The sequence below is a fragment of the Gekko japonicus genome, unplaced genomic scaffold (assembly GCF_001447785.1).
Source record: "Gekko japonicus isolate JY-2015 unplaced genomic scaffold, Gekko_japonicus_V1.1 scaffold1546, whole genome shotgun sequence".
Lineage (NCBI taxonomy): Eukaryota > Metazoa > Chordata > Lepidosauria > Squamata > Gekkonidae > Gekko > Gekko japonicus.
Window position 1 is genome coordinate 87,019 of NW_015165289.1, and position 20,334 is coordinate 107,352.

General features: G+C 48.3%; 1 protein-coding gene across 2 annotated transcripts; it reads right to left on the reverse strand.

Moving 5' to 3' along the window:
• Window positions 1–1,918: 1,918 nt before the first annotated feature.
• Window positions 1,919–19,546, reverse strand: LOC107109671 (C-type lectin domain family 12 member A-like). 2 transcript variants are annotated; one of them, XM_015410342.1, is made up of 5 exons: window positions 19,443–19,546; window positions 15,239–15,337; window positions 10,242–10,391; window positions 6,208–6,359; window positions 1,919–1,946 (listed from the first exon to the last, which is right to left on the reverse strand). In XM_015410342.1, the coding sequence occupies exons 1-5, from the start codon at window positions 19,531–19,533 to the stop codon at window positions 1,941–1,943; spliced, it is 498 nt and encodes a 165-aa protein (XP_015265828.1). In that variant the 5' UTR covers window positions 19,534–19,546; the 3' UTR covers window positions 1,919–1,940. The 2 variants fall into 2 exon arrangements, with proteins under 2 accessions (XP_015265828.1, XP_015265829.1); XM_015410343.1 differs by lacking the exon at window positions 10,242–10,391.
• Between the last annotated feature and the right edge of the window lie 788 nt (window positions 19,547–20,334).

Here is a 20,334-nt window from a genome sequence, read left to right on the forward strand (position 1 = left end):
CCCCACAATTACCCAAACTCCTTTTGCAGTGATTCTTTGTTCTCGTTAGGCTTACCAAACGCCGGCGGGGGAAATCTATTTCCTGGCAGGATGCGTGCCGCGGGGGACGGCTGTGCGCGCTGCACCCGCCGTCGCCAGGATGTGACGCTCCGCGTTACCCTGGCAACGGGACCCAAACAGCCCCGTTGCCAGAGTAACGCGGAGCGTCACATCCTGGCGACGGCGGGTGCAGCGCGCACAGCCGTCCCCCGCGGCACGCATCCTGCCAGGAAATAGATTTCCCCCGCCGGCGTTTGGTAAGCCTAGTTCTCGTCCACTTTCAAATCGCTAATCCTTTCTAAAGTAGACTTGTTTGTGTGGGTATTTAAGTGCTGCCCTCCCCTGTTTCTGCCCCTCTCTCTTTAGGTTGACGCTTCCTCCCTGGTCTGTTTTCTTTTCCCCTCCTTCTCCAAAGACAAAAGAGGGTGTGTCCTCCTCCTCAGGCAAACTTTTAAAAAGTCAGGGAGAGCATAAGAAGGAACCAGTAAATATAAAAGACTAGGGGATTCCCTGCTCCCAAATGTGTCAGTCTTGCATGTGTGGGTCTGGATTTCACCCTCCCTTCCCTTTCTTTGTGCAGAATCAGGGAGGGAGGGAGGGTCTGGCAGCCAGCTAGCTCATGAAATGCCGGTTTTGCTTGTAGATGCAGAATGCATACAGAATACACAAATAAATAAACCGGAGGGTGGAAAACCCAGTGCAGAGGGAATGTGTGCGAATGCAAAGGCTGGACTCCTCGGATTCTCTGGAGCAAACTGTCAGTGCAGAAAGGGCCAAAGGGCATTTCGAAAATTTCAGAAACCAACGTAGGCTCATAATTATGAGACTTGTAAAATTCCTTAACACCAAGAAACCTTGGAAAGACATGAGCTTTTAAAAGTACGATGGGCCACATTTTTGGGTCCCGATGAACAGGGTGTTGAATGTTTGGTCCTCTGGATCGCTGCTTGCAAGCAAGATGGGAGCCAGATCACCAGTAGGGCAAACATCCTTTTATGAGAGATGAGAAAGCACTAACATTGTTCTTGGGGGGTAGAGGAAAAAAAAGATCACTCCCCTTTCACCTCACTGCGTTGCTGTTTTTTATCATCATTACTCTTCCTGCTTGAAAAGAGCCTGGTTATTACGATTACAAAAGTAGCACACCCAGGCCATCCACAGACAATGCAGCATATTCTCAACATGCACATTGTCCTCCAGGAAATCCGGAATCTTAAGTAGAAGAGAGTACTATGTAACTTTACGGTATTTCCTGAGGTTTTCTGTGTACCATATGTTGGGGGAAGATTTCTATCCCACCCTTCACTACCTGAAGGAGTCTCAGAGCAGCTTACAGACTCCTTTCCCTTCCTCTCCCCACAACAGACACCCTGTGATGTAGGTGGGGCTAAGAGAGCTCTGACAGAAACTGCTCTTGAGAGAACAGCTCTGAGAGAAATGTGACTGACCCAAGGTCACCCAGCTGGCTGCATGCAGAAGAGTGGGGAATCAAACCTGGTTCTTCAGATTAGAGTCACCACTCTTAAACACTACACCGAACTGGGAGACACAGGCAAGCGAGAGGTGGAAATGAAAAAGTCGTCAAGAAAACAGGAGGACAGTTTAGAAAGGTACTGACTGATGTGTACAAGAAGCAGGACTGTGGCATTTTGGTATTGCCTCAAACAAATATTGACGAGTGAGACTATTTTGCTGAGACATTATTTCCTTTCTGATATACTCACAGAAAACAGAAATCAATACAATGTTTGGTTACGCATGAAGTTCTGCATCTTAATTATACTGGAGTGGCCACTTTTTCACAGATGCAGAACCGGTACCCTAAACAGTCCGAAGCAATTAGATTCCCACCCTGGATAGACACACAGATCGGGTAATTACTGGAGCCGTCTTCAGGGATTTTAAACCTGTAAGAGAGAGAAAAAAATAATCATTTATAGCTTTAAAAAAATGCCCCGAATGCAGATACTTCCTAGACTTGCAGATCTGCACTGCCCAAAGCGCTTCAAACCAAGGAATGAGTCTCATCTAGAGGGGGTTGCCAACCTCCAGGAGGGGGAGGGGGAGGAGGAATTCCAAAAATATCCATGACAAAAATAATGAAGAGTCAATAAAGATAAGTTGCAACAATGTTTACTGTAGTAATTTCTGTAGAAAATTTTCTTCTACTATCGTTCACACGCTAACGAATACTGCACAATGAACAATTCGTTTCACAATATTTGCTTTATCTGAGCGTGTAGCAATCCCAATTCTTATCAATTACTACTTATCAACTCTTGAAGAAAACATTCCATGTTGATTTTCTAATAACAGAACCCAAGACCTTGTTGTGTTCTGCTGTGGGGAGGGGAAGGGAAAGGAGTTTGTAAGCCACTCTGAGACTCTGAGTGAAGGGCGTGGTATAAATCCAATCCCCCCCTTCTTCTTGAAGAATTTGGCCCTAAACCTTGAGCATTGCCCCAGACATCAGAAAAGCAATGACATCACTCCTGGGCGACATCATTGTTCCAGCGCCGCCAGGGGGTGGGACTTCTTGGGGGTGGGGCTTCCCCTGTCAGCCAGCTGGGCCATGGCAGATTGGGTGCCCCAAAATCAGGGGATCCCCTGGCCCCACTGGGGGTGGCGGTGGCAACCCTGGTATCAAACCCGCCCTGGCCAAGCGCTGTTTCTTTTGGTGGTCAGTTTCCAAAACAGCAGAGAAAAAGCTGGATATTCCAAAGCATAGTATGTAGATGCCGGAGGATAAGCGATGTATCATAAATAAGGTTGTGGCAACTTCAGGTTGGGAAACTCCTGGAGACTTTGGGGGTCGAGCCTAAGCAGGGCAGGGTTTGGGGAGGGGAAGGACCTCAGCAGGGTACCATGCTGGAGAGCCCACCCTCCAAAGCAGCCATTTCCTCCAGGGGAACTGATCTCTGTAGTCTGGAGATGAGCTGTAATTCTGGAAGATCTCCAGGCATATTATTTTATCATTGCTTTGAGAGCTGTTATATGAACTGTATTGGTTGTATTGGTCTTTGACCGCAATAAACTTATCTAACAAACACATGGGAAACACGGCAAGGTTGAGTAAACAGGGAAAATAACCGTGTTTTTCTCAAAGCTACTAATGGAAACATCTTGAAGATTAAAGAGTCGGAAATAAGAGTTCTAAAGGATGTACCATTTGAAATCAGAAAGAAGCGATTATGAAGACTTAACTACATTTCTACAAAAGAAATCAATAAGCTAAAGATGGCTTTTTCCAGAAGGATTAACATTCAAGTTTTGTTGTTGTTGTTGTTCAGTCGCACAGTCGAGTCCGACTGTTTGCGACCCCATGGACCAGATCACGCCAGGCCTTCCTATCTTCCGCCGTCCTCTGAAGTTTGCTCAATTTCATGTTCGTTGCATCTATGACACTGTCTAACCATCTCATCCTTTGCTGTCCCCGTCTTCTTTGACCTTCAATCCAAGTACAAGGATTTAAAAGAAAAGATTGACTCTGTTGATAAAGCAAAAAGATTTTTGGAGAAAGTTCAAGGACTACCAAAGGAAATAACAGCAGCAGAAGAGAAGAGTAATCAGGAAGAAGGAGAATACAGCTCGCGTGGCTCGAGAAGTTCAGAATCGGATACAACCAGTTCATCTGAAGAAGATTCCTCATCAGAATTGGGAGAAGCTGCACCTAAATTACCCAAAGGCAAAACTGACTTTGATAAAGGTAAAAAGAAGGGAAGAAGAAACAAGAAGAGAATATAACTGAGACATAACCACTTGAAGGGATAATTAGCTTGCTTACTTGCTCAGAACAAATACTTATGTTTTAAGCTTTTACTTATTGTTATAAACTGAAAATATGCTTTACTCATGTATGACTTATTACGAGAAACTTAAATAAGCATTTTTATCAGCAATTTATATAAAATGTATAAAAAAAGAAAAAAGAAAATAACCGTGTTTAAACAAAACAAACAGTTCTGATATACTACTATAACTTCATTATTCAATTAAATCATACACTTTTAATATGCAGTAAGGACCCTAGTGCAACCTAATAATTATAATGCACTGATAACAATTGACATAAAGATATACAAGTGAATATGACAATATAAATCTTGTAGGAACATCCACAGCTACAGATACGAATATGCAGACAGGATTCAATATTGTAGGCTGTCTTGCTTCAGAAAATCCCACCCACCCCCACCTGGAGGTTGGCAAACCATGTGGGATTGCCACGCCGACTCCCCATCGCACCTCCCTTTTGGAATCACTTTGGGAAGGGCACGAAGACTTACAGGTCACTCGAGAAGCTGCTGTTGTCCTCCCACAACCAAGGCCCACGGGCTGTGCTGCGGAACAAGCCGATCCAGAAAGCGTTATAGGCCTGTGCTGACTCCAGCATGAAAGAGGGGGGGGGGGGGGGGGGGAGAGAACCAAGGAAGGGCCCGAATCAGTGTGCGTTTTGGGGGGAAAGCACAAGTGTCAGGAGTTGTTCCGTAGAAAAAGAGGTGCAGGAGCTCATTAGCATAACTCATTAACATAACTTATTTGCATATGCCACACCCGCTGACATCACTGGAAGTGTGTCAGAAGGAAACACCCACTGCTCAGGCTCCACTGGACTGTTTTGGATTGCTAGCTATTGCGGGGGGGGGGGGATGTGCAGATCGTTGTGCTCCTCATGGCTGCTGGGAGCAGGGGGCGGGGCTTGTTGGATGTGCCCACCCCCTGGGCTCTTTACTGCTGGAGTTCCACTCCTGCACACTCCTGCAGGAAATGACCCCTGACGAGTGTCAAAGAGAAGAACACACAGACACACACAAAAAGCGCGTTACTGTGTTAATGAATGTCTCGGATAAAAGATCATGGCTGTTTGAGAGCCAGTCTGGTGTAGTGTTTAAGTGTGCAGACTCTGATCTGGGAGAACCGGGTTTGAGTCCCCACTCCTCCACTTGCAGCCACTGGATGACCTTGGGCAAGCCTGTCAGAGGTGTCCTTGAAAAAGAGCAGTTTCTGTCAAGAGCTCTCACACCCCCACCTCCTTCACAAGGTGTCTGTTGTGGGGAGGGGAGGGGAAAGGAGTTTGTAAGCCGCTCTGAGACTCTGAGTGAAGGGAGGGGGTATAAATCCAATCTCTTCCCTCCTCCTCCTCCTCCTCCTCCTTGCAGAGATTATTGAGAAGGAGGTGGCAAGGATAGGGTTGCCTTGCCAACTCCAGGTTGGGAAATTCCTGGAGATTTAGGGGAATGGAGCTTGGGAAGGACCTCAGCATGGTATCATGCCCTGATGCCCACCCTCCAAAGCCGCCATTTCCTCCAAGGGAGCTGTTATCTGTAGCCGGGAAACCAGTGGTGATTCTGGGAGCTCCCCCAAGCCCCTCCGGAAGGGTGTTAACTCCAGATCTGTCAGCAGCACACTTATTGATGTGTGTCTTTTCATTTGTTGAGAAAGGAGAGCCGCAAGGGGGTTAGACAAAACTGCTGGGAAATAGGTATACCCAAGGCTTTTTTTGTAGAAAAAGCCCAGCAGGAACTCCTTAGCATAATAGGCCCAACAGCAGAAACTCATTAGCATAGCAGGCCACACCTCATGCCTTCCCTTGGCTTGCCTGGGCTCCCCGCAGCCATGGGGCACCCAGGCAAGCCCCCCCCCCTTGAAGGGAAGGGAAAGCAGGTTAAACTGCCTTCCCTCGGCTTCCCCGGGCGCCCCGCAGCTGCAGGGAGCCCGGGCAAGCTGGCCCTTGGACAGGCCGGGGAAGACACAGGGAGGAATTTAAATGCCTCCCCGATCCTTCCAGGCCCCCCCCCCCGGCCTGCCCACCTGGGAGTTGCTGGGGGGGGGACGCTCTCCAGGCGTCCACTCTGTAGCCACGCACGCAGAGGTTTTGGCTGTAGTGGGCGTGGCCAACTCTAAAGCCAGCTGGAACTCCGTTCCTGTGCGTTCCTGCCCAAGAATAGCCCTGGGTATATCAAAGGAGAGCAGCCTTGATAAATTTAGTATGCAAAATGGTTTGCCTGACCAAGGGAGCTGTGACTCTTGAAAGTTCATACCCCTAAAACCTTGTTGGCCTCTAAGACACTACTGGATTCGAATCTAGCTGCCCTGCTGCAGACCAACACGGCTACCCTACGAAACGGTGCCCAGATCATGAAAAAGAAGAAGAAAGGCAGTCTTTACCAGCTCTTCCTTACTCTCTATTTTAAGAAGCCTGGAGTTGAGTGTCGCACACTGCGCTTTGCTTTCTTCCCAGGAGTTCCACTTGGTCGAGAAGTAGTAGCAGTTCTCCCCTCGCTGTAGCCACCTCTCAGGGCAAGGGCTGCACCGATGGCCTTGGAAACAGAAAAGACCCTGAGGAAACCAAGCCACAGAAATAGGGATGCCAATGTCCAGGTGGGACCTGGGGATCCTCCCTAGCCACCAGGAGGGGATCCAGGTGGGGAAACTGCTGGAGATTTGGGGATGGAGCCTGGGGAGGACAGGGACTTCAGTGGGGTGTAATACCATACAGCCCACCAGGCCTGTAGCCACAGCGGGGCATTTAGGGGCAGTGCCCCTCACTTGGGGGTCATGCCCCCCAACTCCCACTACCCCTGCCCTTAATCTGCCAGCCACACTCATTTGCTTTGGCTGATACAGGAGAAGGAGAGCCAGCCGGTGCAATACTCGGCAAGTAGGCACTCTTGGCTGCTCTCCTTCTCCTGTAGTGGCCAAGGTGAACGAGTAAGGCTGGCAGGTAAGGAAAGACCCTTTTCTTTTTTGCCTGCCTGCCTGCTGATGGGATCTATCTCTCTGCCCCTTCCTCTGCCCCCCCCCCCAGATTTCCCACCGCCCAAAATTTTCTGGCTACTCCCCTGCAGCCCACCCTCCAAAGCACCCATTTTCTCCAGGGGATCTTATCTCTTTAGTCTGGTGATGAGCTGTTAATTCCAGGGGATCCCCAGGCCCCACCTGGAGGATGGCATCCAAGGTGATCTGCCATTGCCTGCCTATGTGCGGCAACCCTGGACCTCCTTGGTGGTCTCCTATCCAAGTACTAGCTTCTGAGACCTGACAAGATTGGGCTGGCCTGGGCCATTAGAATTGCCAACTTTGCATTGGGAAATTCCTGGAGATATTGGGGGTGGAGTCTATGGAAGGCAGACTTTGCAGAGGAGATGGGCCTCATCCAGGTATAATGCCATAGAGTCTGCCCTCCAAAGCAGTCATGTTCTTTAGGGGGACTGATCTTGTATGGAGATCAGCCGTAATACCAGGAGATCTCCAGTAGGGTTGTCAGGTCTGTGTTGGAAAACACCTGGAGACTTTGGGGGTGTATCCAGGAGAGGGTGGGGTTTAGGGGGGGAGGGGCCTCACCAGGTTACAATGCCATATAGTCCACCCTCGAAAGCAGCCATTTCCTCCAGGGGAGCTGATCTTGGTCGACTGGAGATCAGTTGTAATAGTGGGAGTTCTCCAGGTGCCACCTGGAGGTTGGCAACCCTAATCTTCTGGCTGACAACCTTATGGAACACTCAAGTCATGGCTAGGAGAAATCTTGTCTGTTCCTAGCATGAACTGATTTCAGAACTTCCTAATTGGCCAGCAGGCCACGGTCAGATGTGCCTTTAGATCTGACACAGCTTCGAATGCCTGACGCATCTAAAGGGCACAATCAGACATCAACATCTGGGAAAGGTGCTGCAGCCGTTAGCACCCCATGCTGCCCTGCCATGGAAGCGGAGTTAAAAGACACCATGGAAAGTCTGGTCCTAATGCTTGCCAACAGGCTACGACGGACTTTTCCCCATCTGAGCGCTCAAGCACGCTCTCATGCTGTCGGGATGGTCTGTTCATTCCATCCTGATTTGGTGCCATTTCCCCCCCTCGCTTAGCAGTATGCGCATAACCGCAGACTCCAAGAGGAACCCTTAGTGTAGAGGTGCAATTCCTCGTTTATGTGCATGGGAAACAAAAGGCCAAAAAAACTCTGCCTCCAAAAACAGGATTGAGTAGATGCGGGGAAAATCGCACGAAGCTGCGGGGCAAAATGCGGCCGCGCAGAAGCTTGTGTGAAATTGACACGTACCATCGGGGCAGAAGGGAGGCGTGAACGCGGAGCAGCGTTTGTGGGAAATTGCCCAGAATGTCTTGGCTAAAGACATCCTTGACTTCATGACAGATGAAAGATAAGCTCTTTCTCCAGATACAGAGGCAGACACACGTCACGTGTGACAAGGAATGCATATACACCTTGCATGGACATGACTGTGTCTGTTTGTAAGAAAGGGCTGGCACACATTCGGCTTGCAGCTGGGGACCAATGCCTGGATAGATGCAGGGTTCATATCACATGACTGAACACAACATGAGAATTACTGAATCTCTCCTTATATATAATTGAATACTGGGTGCCAAAGTTCTAAAATGCACTCCTTTAGTGTATGGACGCTTGAACTGTCAGTCAGAAGATGCTGGCTGGGTTGACTGGGTGCTTTGTGCAGTCCCGCCCAGTGTTTCAAGGTCTTTTGCATATGGAAGCTGATTGGACTTTACTGCATTCCACACCTCAAACTCACCCCCCTCCCCGCAAGGCAGTTGGAATGTCAGTTGCATATGGAACCTTCAAGGTCTTTTGCATATGGAAGCTGACTGGACTTCACTCCATTCCACACCTCATACTCCCCCCCAAGGCAGTTGGAATGTCTGGTGGTGTGCAGGTCCCAGGATCATGTTTTAAAAGCTGCCTGGGGGATTATGGACCATTCACACACTTTCAACCTTAACATACCTCATAGGGGGAGAGGAGAATGATGACAGCTGCTTTCCCGATCAGTTCCCCTGGAGAAAATGGATGCTTTGGAGGGTAGACCCTATGACATTATACCTGCTGAGTCCTTCTGCCCCCCCTCCAATGCTGCCCTCTACAGAATCCACCCCCCAAACCTCCAGGTATTTCCCTCCTTAGAGCTGGCAACCCTACATTCCCCTCAGTGCCTGTTGGTAGGCAACTAAGCTTGGTCCTGTCACCTACTTTGGCCTTTGGGAGAAAACACATTGGGGCCAGTCCTGATAGGGTTGCCAACTCCAGATGGGAAATTCCTGGAGATTTGAGGGATGGAGCCTGAAGAGGGTGAGGTTTGAGGAGGGGTGGGACCTCAGACAGGTACACTGCCATAGACTCCACCCTCCAAACCAGTCAGTCCCACATAGGGAACCATTGTTGCCAATCTCCAGGTGAGGGCTGGGGAGCACTCAGAATTACAACTGCTCTGCAGAAGGGAGGGCAGAAGTCAGCTGAAGTCAAAGGGGCAGATAATGGTAGGTTGATGGTTAGCTGGGAAGGAGATGGGGTTGCCAACTACATGCTGACAAATTCCTGGGGATTTGAGGGGTGGAGCCTGGAGAGGGTGGGGTTTGCAGAGGGGTGGGACCTCAGACAGGTAGAATGCCATAGACTACACCCTCCAAACCAGCCACTTTGTCCTGGGTAACAATTGCTGCCAATCTCCAGGTGAGGGCTACAGATCACTCACAATTACAACTGCTCTTCAGGTAGCAGAGATCAGTTCCTCTGGAGAAAACAGTGGACTCTGTCATTATACCCAGCAAATTGACACTGTTTGCCCAAAGCCAGAGCACTCCCCCAGAGCCTCTTTCTAGATCTCGTTGTATTGCTTTCACAACGGGCTTTACTGCTAGTGCACATATAAAACACAAGCGTGCACCGTACACGGTCTGTGAGCGTTTTTTCAGAACAGGGCTTACCAATGCTCCCTCTAAGCTGGGGAGTCTTGTGAGCAAAAATTGTGCTTTGTGAGCCGCTGGCATTAAACTTGTGAGCGAGTGAGTCAGCTACTGCATAAATTAGTTTGCTCTGGAGCCCCTCCTTCGTGAGCGGAGACAAAAACACGTGAGCCGGAGCTGTGAGCTGCTCATGACTCCTCTTTTCTGGGTTTGTACAGTTTCCTATAACAAACACACCCGAAGAAGGAATAGACTGGTGCCTCCTTAGCAAAGTGGAGCTCTTTCATTGTGATGGTTTGATCACTGCCCTGAAGTGGATTTTTCCTTTGTGGCAACGCCCCCTTAATGGAGATTTTGCTTCTTGAAAAATGAAGCCAACTCATACAGTTTCCAATTTTATCCTGTAGAGAGCAGTGATGATCAAATTTCGGTTCCCAAAGCATATAATGAGAACTGGCCAAAATAGATAGCACTTTCTTATGTATTACCTCCATTGTTTGACAACTGCTGCAGGGTCTCTGAAAGATTTAGATTCCGGTCCTGGAGAACGCTCAGCGTTGTGAATAGATTTTCTACCATCTCCCTTTGCTGGGTCAGGTTTTCATTTTGTCTTCTCATTACTTGGTACACCTGCAAAACTTCAGTCCATAACAAAATTACAGAGAAGAAGAAGAAAGGAGGAGGAGATTGGATTTATACCCCGCCCTTCACTACCCGAAGGAGTCTCAGAGCAGTTTACAAACTCCTTTCCCTTCCCCTCCCCACAACAGACACCCTGTGAGGTAGAAGAAGAAGAAGAGATTGGATTTAAACCCCGCCCTTCACTACCTGAAGGAGTCTCAGAGCAGCTTACAAACTCCTTTCCCTCCCCCTCCCCACAACAGACACAGAGGTAGGCGGGGCTGAGAGAGCTCTTGCGAGGACTGCCCCTGAAGGAACAGCTCTGAGTGAACTTGTGACTGACCCAAGGTCACACCAGCAGCTGCATGTGGAGGAGTGGGGAATCAAACCCAGTTCTCCCAGATTAGAGTTCACGCTCCTAACCACTACATCAAACTGGCTCTCAGGCATACCTGAAATTAACTGAGTTCCATGCTAAGTTACCATAGGGTTAATGGCCTTTTATATCTGTGCATAACTTGTACATATGAGAACATAATCATGTGTTCTCATCCTTAGCTACTTTGAGCAGTAGGGTTGCCGCTTTCCAGGAGAGACCTGGAGAACACCCCAAATTACAACTGATCTCCAGGCAACAGAGATCAGTTCACCTGGAGGAAATGGGAGGCTGGACTCTGTGGCCCTCCACCCCACTGAGTTTCCTTTCCTCCCCAAACCCTGCCCTCTCCACCCCCAGATCTCCAGGAATTTCTCAACCCAGAGTTGGCAACCTTATATACCTGGAGAGGAAAGCTCTAATGTTCTAAATTAAATGCTCCCTCAAAGCTGTAGAGTCCAGTGAGCAAAAATTCTGCTTTGTGAGTTGCTGGCATTAAAGTTGTGAGCGAGTGAATTGGCCGCTGCATAAATCAGTGTGCTCTGGAGCCCTCCTTTCTGGGCTAAGTCAGAAATGTGTGAGCTGGAGGCTAAAAAACTGTGAGCTGGCTCACACTGACTCAGCTTAGAGGGAACACTGCGTCCTCATATCAGAAGAGCATGGTCCAGCCTGCTGAGTCCACCTCGTTCAGCATTCTTTTCCTAACAGTGGCCATTCGGCTGCTTCCAGGAAATGAACAAACACAGCAGGAACGCGATGGCTATTTGCCCTGCAGGCACTGGCATTCGGCAGAACCTGCTCCCCCAAATTGTTCTGTCCCTTTAATACAAGCTTTTAATACGAGCCAGTTTGGTGTCGTGGTTAAGTGTGCGGACTCTAATCTGGGAGAGGGTTTGATTCCCCACTCCTCCACTTGCACCTGGCTGGATGACCTTGGGCAGCTCTGATAAGAGCTGTTCTTGAAAAAAAGAGCAGTTTCTGTCAGAGCTCTCTCAGCCCCGCCTACCTCGCAGGGTGTCTGTTGTGGGGAGGGGAAGGGAAAGGAGTTCATAAGCCCCTCTGAGACTCCTTTGGGTAGTGAAGGGTGGGGTGTAAATCCAATCTCCTCCTCCTCCTCCTCCTCTTCTTCTTCATCTTCTTCATCATCTTCATCATCATCATCATGTGTGGAAATGGGCCACTGAAACATTTCACGGCACGGAAGTAAGTAAATAACATCTGGGGTGCTTTTTTTTTTTTTTTAAATTGAGCATCTATTAAAATTACAAGATTTTTTTTAATCTGTGAAGGTGGCCACCCAGACCTGGAGATTTTAGGGGTGGAGGTTGGAGAGGGCAGGGTTTGGGGAGGGGAGGACCTCAGTAGGGTACAATGCCATTAGGGTTGCCAGACCCCAGGGTCATGAGGGGACACACCCTGTCCTTCGAATACAGCCTTCATGTGTGGAAATGGGCAGCCAGACTTTTCATGGCATGAAGGTAAATAGCACCACAATTAAACCTCTATTAAAGGAATGGGATGCTTTTCTGCAGGCCTGTTGGCAACCCAGCGATAGGGTTGCCAGCAGCGTTCCCTCTAAGCTGAGTCAGTGTGAGCCAGCTCATGGTTTTTTAGTCTCTGGCTCCCACCTTTTTGTCTTAGCTCAGGAAGGATGGCTCCAGAGCAGACTAATTGATGCAGTAGCCAAATCGCTTGCACACAACTTTAATGCCAGTAGCTCACAAAGCAGGAGCTGCGGTGGCTCAAGTGGTTAAGACACTGAACTGAAGGCTGGAAGGTTGGCTGTTCGGCAGTTCGAGACCCGAGTGTGCCGCGTGACGGAGTGAGCTCCCGTCTCTGGTTCCAACTCCTGCCAGCCTAGCAGTTCGAAAGTAAGAAATTGCAAGTAGATAAATAGGTACTGCTTCGGTGGGGAGGTAACAGCGTTCCGAGAGCCTTGGCGTCTAGTCATGCCAGTCCCATGACCACAGAGAAGTCTTCAGACAGCGCTGGCTCTTCGGCTTAAAAACGGAGATCAGCACCGCAGCCCTAGAGTCAGAGTTGACTGGCTTCTGAGTAAGGGAAACCTTTACCTAACCTAGCTCACAAAGCAGAATTTTTGCTCACAAGACTCCACAGCTTAGAGGGAGCATTGGTTGCCAGCTCTGGGTTGGGAAATACCTGGAGGTTTTGGGGGTGGAGCCTGAAGAAGGCAGGGGTTGGGCAAGGGAGGGACTTCAATGGGGTATAATGCCGTAGCGTCCACCTACTAAGGCGGCCATTTTCTCCAGAGGAACTGATCCCGGTTGCCTAGAAATCAGTTGCAATAACGAGAGATCTCCAGACACCACCTGGAGACTGCAAACCAAGGAGAGAGATCACAGGAAGGAAGTTGAAAAGTAAACAAACAACCGTGATATATAATGCCACAAAAGTCTCCAAAAACTAGAAATTTATTTTTCCAATATTCAGTTTACTGGATGCAATTCAAACGCCGTCAATACCAACAGATCATGGATATCATCTCGTTTCGTGTACAACTTTGTCAAAGTGAATAGCGTTGATATACCTACTTTTAATTACAAAAGTATATAATTCTATTATTAGTATTATTGTTAGCAAGAAAATAGCACAAGGCTGTACAAACAACTGACTATTATATAACATACAAGATTAATCCATTTAACAAACTCACTCAGTGTAATGTCAGTTCATTCTTCCTATTTACTTATAGATATCTAAAGCACATAATTGCTGCCAGCAGGCTGTTTGTCAGACCTGCATCTTAAAGGGACAAAACCTACGTATTTGCAAAGGCAGTAATGCCCTGAGGAGTAGCAAAACCAACTGAGGTTTTACAAACTTTTACCCTTTCAAACACATCAGTAATTGCTGCCATCCTAATAGTCAACCCATTTGACAAAACAACTATTTTACCAGGGACAACAAAGAAGACAGAGGGAGAAGAACACCATTTAAGAAACCACCATAATTTTACACACGAGAAACCCAATGCTTTGCACACATTACAATAAGACTTATCAAAAGGAAGAAACACCAATAGAAAACCAACATGATCTTACATAAGAAAGAATATATGCTGCACAAAATATTATACAAGCACAAAACCTCACAAAACACAGCTAAGGTCCAATTCAGCATTAAGCCCATTAGGTGTAAGAGAATTAAGTTTATGAATCCATCTGGCCTTCTCCTGAAGGAGAACTTGCCGTACATTGGCAGTTTTATCCTCCACAAAGAGTACAGTATATCTAAAGTCATCACATTTATGTTTCTTAGTATTGAAATGTTCAGTTAAAGCAGCCTCAGAAATATTATTTCTAATATGTGAGGTATGTTCCAGGATGCGCACCTTGGGTGTCTGTCCAATATAAATTAATTCACAGGCACATAAAATAAGATACACCACATTTCCACTTGAACATGTTGAGAACTTGGACAGTTTTATCTGATGTTGACCGGAAAGATTAACCACATTCCCCTCCATTGCTAAATGACAAGTTTTACAGCAAAAGCATTTATGGTGCCCGGGGGGGAAGTGTCCTATCATTTACATGACCCCTAAAGACGGAACGTACCACTAAATCCTTTATGCTTTTAGTTTTTCTGAAGCCAACTATAGGGGAATTGCCACACCCTGGGATATCTTCCACCAGATTCCATAGCCTTTGTTCAGTCCTTTTTATGGGCATAGCCAAGGGTGTATATTGCAAAGCCCAATTAATACTCTCATTTTTTATTCTCATTTTGTTGGTTAGCAAAATGTATCTAGAAAAAACTTCTCCTGTGTGAGCGACTGGCATTGAAGTTGTGACCGAGCGATTTGGCTGCTGCATAAATTAGTTTTCCTCTGGAAACATTCTTCCTGAGCTAAACCGGAGGCTAAAAAAACGGTGAGCTAGCTCACACTAAGTCAGCATAGAGGAAATACTCTGGCAACCCTAGCTGGGGCATGAGGAGGGCGGGGTTTGGGAAGGGGGGGACTTCAGTGGGGTGAAATGCCTTAAAGTCCACCTTCCCCAGCGGTCATTTTCTCCAGGAGAACGGAACTCTGTCACTTGATCAGTTGTAATCCCAGGAGATCTCCAGGCACCATATGGAGATTGGCAAGCCTACCCAATGAGCTTGTAGGGGTAGTATGAATGTACTGCATGGTGCATTTGGGATGTTGAAGAAGAAGAGGAGGAGGAGGAGGAGGAGATTGGATGTATACCCCGCCCTTCCCTCTGAGTCTCAGAGGGGCTTACAAACTCCTTTCCCTTCCCCTCCCCACAACAGACACCCTGTGGGGTTGGTGGGGCTGAGAGAGCTCTGAAAGAACTGTCCTTGAGAGAACAACTCTGACAGAACTACGGCTTGCCCAAGGTCATCCAGCCAGGTGCAAGTGGAGGAGTGGGGAATCAAACCCAGCTCTCCCAGATTAGAGTCCGCGCACTTAGCCACTGCACCAGTCTCAAGACAGGCCAAATGCCTCCATCTGCTGCTTACCTTTGAATCCCAGAGCTCCAGAAGCTCCCAGTAGGGCCAGGCAGAAGATGCCAAGAGTCACAGTCGCCAGTCGCCAGTGGTGGGAGACCGGTGGAGAGGCTGAAGGGTGAACAAAGGGAAACAACAGAGAGAAATAAATACGTTCTTGTTTTTACATCACCAGTTTCCACATCACAAGATTTCAGCCTGATGGCGGTTCCCCCAACATACTGCTCTGAACTTCAGCTGCTGTCTCCAAGTGCCAGGAGAATTTCATAAAAATCGTCACAATTTAGGAATTAAATTAATATGAATTGACTTTTAAGGGCTGAAGAAATGGATCTAGGATGTTTTCCTGAGCTAGAAGACCAGACCCTGGTCCACCTGCCACTGGAAATATGTACATTGGTAAGTGCCGTAAAGTTGCAACTGATTTATGGAAACCCCAGCAAGGGGCTTTCAAGGTGAGTGAGAAGCAGAGGTGGTTGGCCTTCCTCTGCAGAGCCTTCCTTGGTGGTCTCCCATCCAAGACTTATGGTGACCCCAGCAGAGGCTTTCAAGGCAAGTGAGAAGCAGAGATGGTTGGCCATTGCCTTTCTTTGAAGAGCCTTCCTTGGTGGTCTCCCATCCAAGACTTATGGTGACCCCAGCAGGGGCTTCCAAGGCAAGTGAGAAGCAGAGGTGGCTGGCCATTGCCTTCCTCTGCAGAGTCTTCCTTGGTGGTCTCCCTTCCAACTACTGATCCTGCTTAGTGTTCAAGATCTGATGAGACTGGTCTTTTCCCCGTGCAATTGGAAATAAGTGCCTCACTATGTCTAATAGCTGCTAGACCTGGCCTCTGTCCACCCCACTATCCGTTGCAACCAGCTGATATGGAGCTTTCAGTCTTTTTAAAATATAAAGGGATGGGAACAGTGTTCCCTCTAAGCTGTGCTAGGGGGCGATGGTGCACAACATTTTAGCTAGCTGCTCAGACAGTTTAGCTTCCAACTCAGGAGCATTTTCCTCTTTATTGGAAACAATGGAGGATGGGGGCACCGCATTGTCGGGCCCATAGAATTGGACCCTGTGGTCCAATCTTTTTAAACTTGGGGAGAGGGTTGAGGAGAGGCACAAGTAGCTATGCTGCAAATTTGGTGCTGCTACCTTAAAAAACATCCCCCAGAACCTCAGATACCCACAGATCAATTCTCCATTATAGCCTATGGGGCCCATTGACTATAATGATCCCCATAGGTTATAATGGAGGAGGAAAAATAGATTATTATTTTTTGCATACACACATTATGCTTTTCAGTATCATTTGTAAGATACCTTGAGTCACAGTAAAAGTGGGATATAAATATTTGAAGAAATAAGTAGTTTGGGCAGGTTTATAACGTTTAAACAACTTCCTGTTTGTTATGTTAGGCAGGGTTCTGACAGGGATCGTTCCACCTCTGTTATACTTGACCTGTAAATTTATCATATTTCACTTTAAAAAACCCCAAAACAAAGTAGACTGCAAAAGTCCCCCCCCCGTAAAATAACTTCATGTGTATTTTTTCCTGTTAAAATTAGCTCATATACTCTTTTTACTCTCAAGAACAGCTTACTCTCAAGAACAGCTATTGATTAGCAAATTTAAACCCGCACTTGTATCATAATGTAGATTTGTGAGAAAGGCAGCAAAAGTAGGATGCTGCCATTGCTTGGATCCAGGGGTCATTTTGTAGAAAAAGAGGTGCAGGAGCTCATTAGCATAACTTATTTGCATATGCCACACCCCCTGACATCACCGGAAGTGCGTCAGAAGGCAACACCCACCGCTCAGGCTCCACTGGACTGTTTTGGATTGCTAGTTATTGGGGGGGGGGAAATGTGTAGATCTGTCCTCACAGAGGAGGGAGAGCTTGTACCTGAATAAAACTTGGTCTTAAAGGTGCCATTCGACTGTTTTGGACCGGGGGGCAGGGCTTTGCAGCTTACCTGGCTGCTTCTTGCTCTGACTGAGGGCTGCTGGGAGCAGGGGGTGGGGCTTGTAGCATGTGCCTGCCCCCTGGGCTCTTTACTGCCGGAGCTCCGCTCCTGTGCGCTCCTGCAGGAAATGACCCCTGCCTGAGACCCAAAACAAAGTCCAACAATGGACTCCCCCCACCCCCAGCACTATCCATTCCCATTCTGTAAATGGGAAAAAATATTAGTTATCAGGGAGGGTTAAGATGATGAACCGCAGACCAGAAGGTCTGTAGTTCAGCAGTTTGAGACCCGAGTGCCGCATGACGGAGTGAGCTCCCGTCTCTGGCCCCAGCTCCTGCCAACCTAGCAGTTCGAAAGCAAGGAATTGCAGGTAGATAAACAGGTACAGCTTCGGTGGGAAGGTAACACCGTTCCGTGCGCCTCGGTGTCTAATCATGCCGGCCACATGACCATGGAAATGTCTTCGGACAGCGCTGGCTCTTCGTCTTGGAAATGGAGATGAGCACTGCCCTCTAGAGTTGGATTCGACTGGCTTCCGAGCAAGGGAGACCTTGACCTTCACTACTTGCGAGAACACGGCTGCCAGCCTGGGAGGGAGCATTGCTCAGCATTTGTCCTCCTTCCTGGTTCAACTGTTTTCTTACTGATTTAATTACAGACTTTAGATCCCACCTTTCTGCCCAACTGGAGCCAGCAAGTTGGCTATTCAAAGCTTTGGCAAGGCCCAAGAAAGAAAACATTTTTCTGGTTGAGTTGAAGGGCTCCTGGCCAATAGCTTGCTCCTTAAAGCTTTGAGCGAGCCCCCCCCCCATGGATCCCAGATCAGCTCTGCAACCAACTAATTTTTAAAGAAACCGTCTTTTTTTTGGGGGGGGGGTGTTGTATGTACGCTTCTTTGGGTCCCTTGTCAGGACGGAAGCCACATTATAAACATCAGGATAAGCAACTAGCTTTCCCGTTGTTATTTTGAAGGTGATGTCACTAGGCCATGGCTGGTTTCTGGCAGAATGAGCAGAGTTGCCAGCCTCCAGGCAGGGCCTGGAGATCTCCAGGAATTTCAACTGATCTCCACACTACAGAGCCCCGTCCCCCTGGAGAAAAGGGCCACTTTGGAAGGTGGGATTTATGGCATTGTTATTTATTTATTTACTATTTATTAATTTAATTTCTAGATCGCCCTCCCCCGAAGGGTTCAGGGTGGCGTACAGCATACTTAAAACATATACCCCCTCCCCAAACCCTGCCTTCCGTGGGCTCCACCCCCCAAAATCTCCTGGAATTTCCCAAACTGGAGTTAGCAACCCCATGAACCAACTCTCAGTTCTTTGTGAAGAGAACGACCCTCCCTGGCCCTCCCTGCCAGAATGCTGTTCAGGGGGTGCTACCCTCCAGGTGGTGGCTGGAGGTCTCCTGGGATTACAACGGATCTCCAGGCGACAAGAGTTCCGTTCCCCTGGAGAAAATGGCTGCTTTGGTAGGAGGACTCCATGGCACTGGACCCAACTGAAGTCCCTCCCCTCCCCAAACCCCACCCTCCTCAGACTCCATCCCCAACATCTCCAGGTATTCCCCAACCCAGAGAAGGCACCCCTAGCTGGCACCTTCTTTAAGGGGACTATACACAACGGTCACCTTGACATTGCTGCTCTTACAGCAAGGCAGTTAACTCTTACCCGATCAATTAGATCACTGCGAGCAACTCTGTGCTGTTCACAGAAAGCAGAGATCTCTTTCTTTAGCAAATTAAGAAGGAGGAGGAGGAGGAGAAGAGATTGGATTTATACCCCACCCTTCACTCGGAGTCTCAGAGCGGCTTACAAGCTCCTTTCCCTTCTCCTCCCCACAACAGACAACCTGTGAAGTAGGCGAGGCTGAGAGAGCTCTTTCCAGAACTGTCCTTGAGAGAACTATGGCTTGCCCAAGGTCATCCAGCCAGGTGCAAGTGGAGGAGTGGGGAATCAAACCTGGTTCTCCCAGATTAGAGTCCGCGCACTTAACCATTACATCAAACTGTACATCGCCACCCTATACACAGAAGACAAAACATACCACAAACGCTGCTTGGCATCCATCTCAAATAGTTTCTGTGGGGCGACATGCCGACAGAGTATAATCTGATATTGGCTAGTTACTCCTGATAATTACAACCCATCCCCCTATCTACTTAATCGCCGTGCCTCTTCTCTCCTGTGTCCTGATCTGCCTCAGAAACGCCTCCGCACGAGTCCAGATGGGTGTGTGGGGATTGTCCGACCCATCCCTGTACCTTTGCCGCCGGCTCCCTGTTTCTCCTCCTGCTTCTTGGTCTGCTTCAGAGTCATGAACTTCAGGTCAGCGTAAGTCACTTCTTCGGCCATTTTGGGCTAGGCTTCTAGCTGAACCAGAGCCGTGCAGAGGAGAGGACAAGCAGCCAGAGGCTTTATAGTCATCAGGGAATGACGCACAGGCACCGCGGGGATTTGTGACTTCGATGACACACCCTGGTCCCCTAGACCATTGGAGGGGGGGGGGGGAGGCGTTGCTCAGTGCGTGACTGGACTCCCCTGTTTCCTCAAAGCAGGGAGCTATGCCTGGGGACCGTAACAGCACAGGGAGCCTGTGTGCCAATGTGTCAGATCCCAAGTCAGGAGAACAAACCCACGTTCCAAAGAAGTAAGATTTATTTCCAAAGCATGGTTAGTCATGAACATACAGAGATTGTTCAGAATGACGACAATACACAGGGGCAAAGTAAAATAGGAACTTCAAACTTGGTTAACCCAATGGGTACATTTCCCTCGTAAGGGAGCTGATTAGAAAAGGCGTGAAGCAGCCTGAGAATCACAACAGCCAATTTCATAAACACAAGTTGAGTTCACACGGGAAATCTAATTAAGCCCAGGCAACAAGACATAACACTCCGACATCCACCTGCAGGAGAAACTTGGCAGTTACAGAAGCATACCAGAAGAGAATAACAAGAGGAGGGAAGGGAGGACGGGCAGGAATAAGGACGGGATGTGTCCCAGAGAAATGGCAGCTAGCTGACACAATGTGTGCATCAATGTCCCACTTCAGCTTTGCCACCCCCCAAACTGGACTTTAGTAAAGGTAAAGGTTTCCCTTGCTCGAAAGCCAGTCGAATCCAACTCTAGAGGGCAGTGCTGATCTCCGTTTCC

Bases quoted from the DNA above. Each gene is read 5' to 3' on its own strand.
- LOC107109671 (XM_015410342.1), bottom strand. From the start codon at position 19,533: ATGGCCGAAGAAGTGACTTACGCTGACCTGAAGTTCATGACTCTGAAG. The intron at 10,392-15,238 runs GTAAGCAGCAGA...TATGGACTGAAG, and splicing joins TGGAGCTCTGGGATTCAAAG to TTTTGCAGGTGTACCAAGTA. The intron at 6,360-10,241 runs GTAATACATAAG...TCTGTTTCCAAG, and splicing joins GCAGTTGTCAAACAATGGAG to GCCATCGGTGCAGCCCTTGC.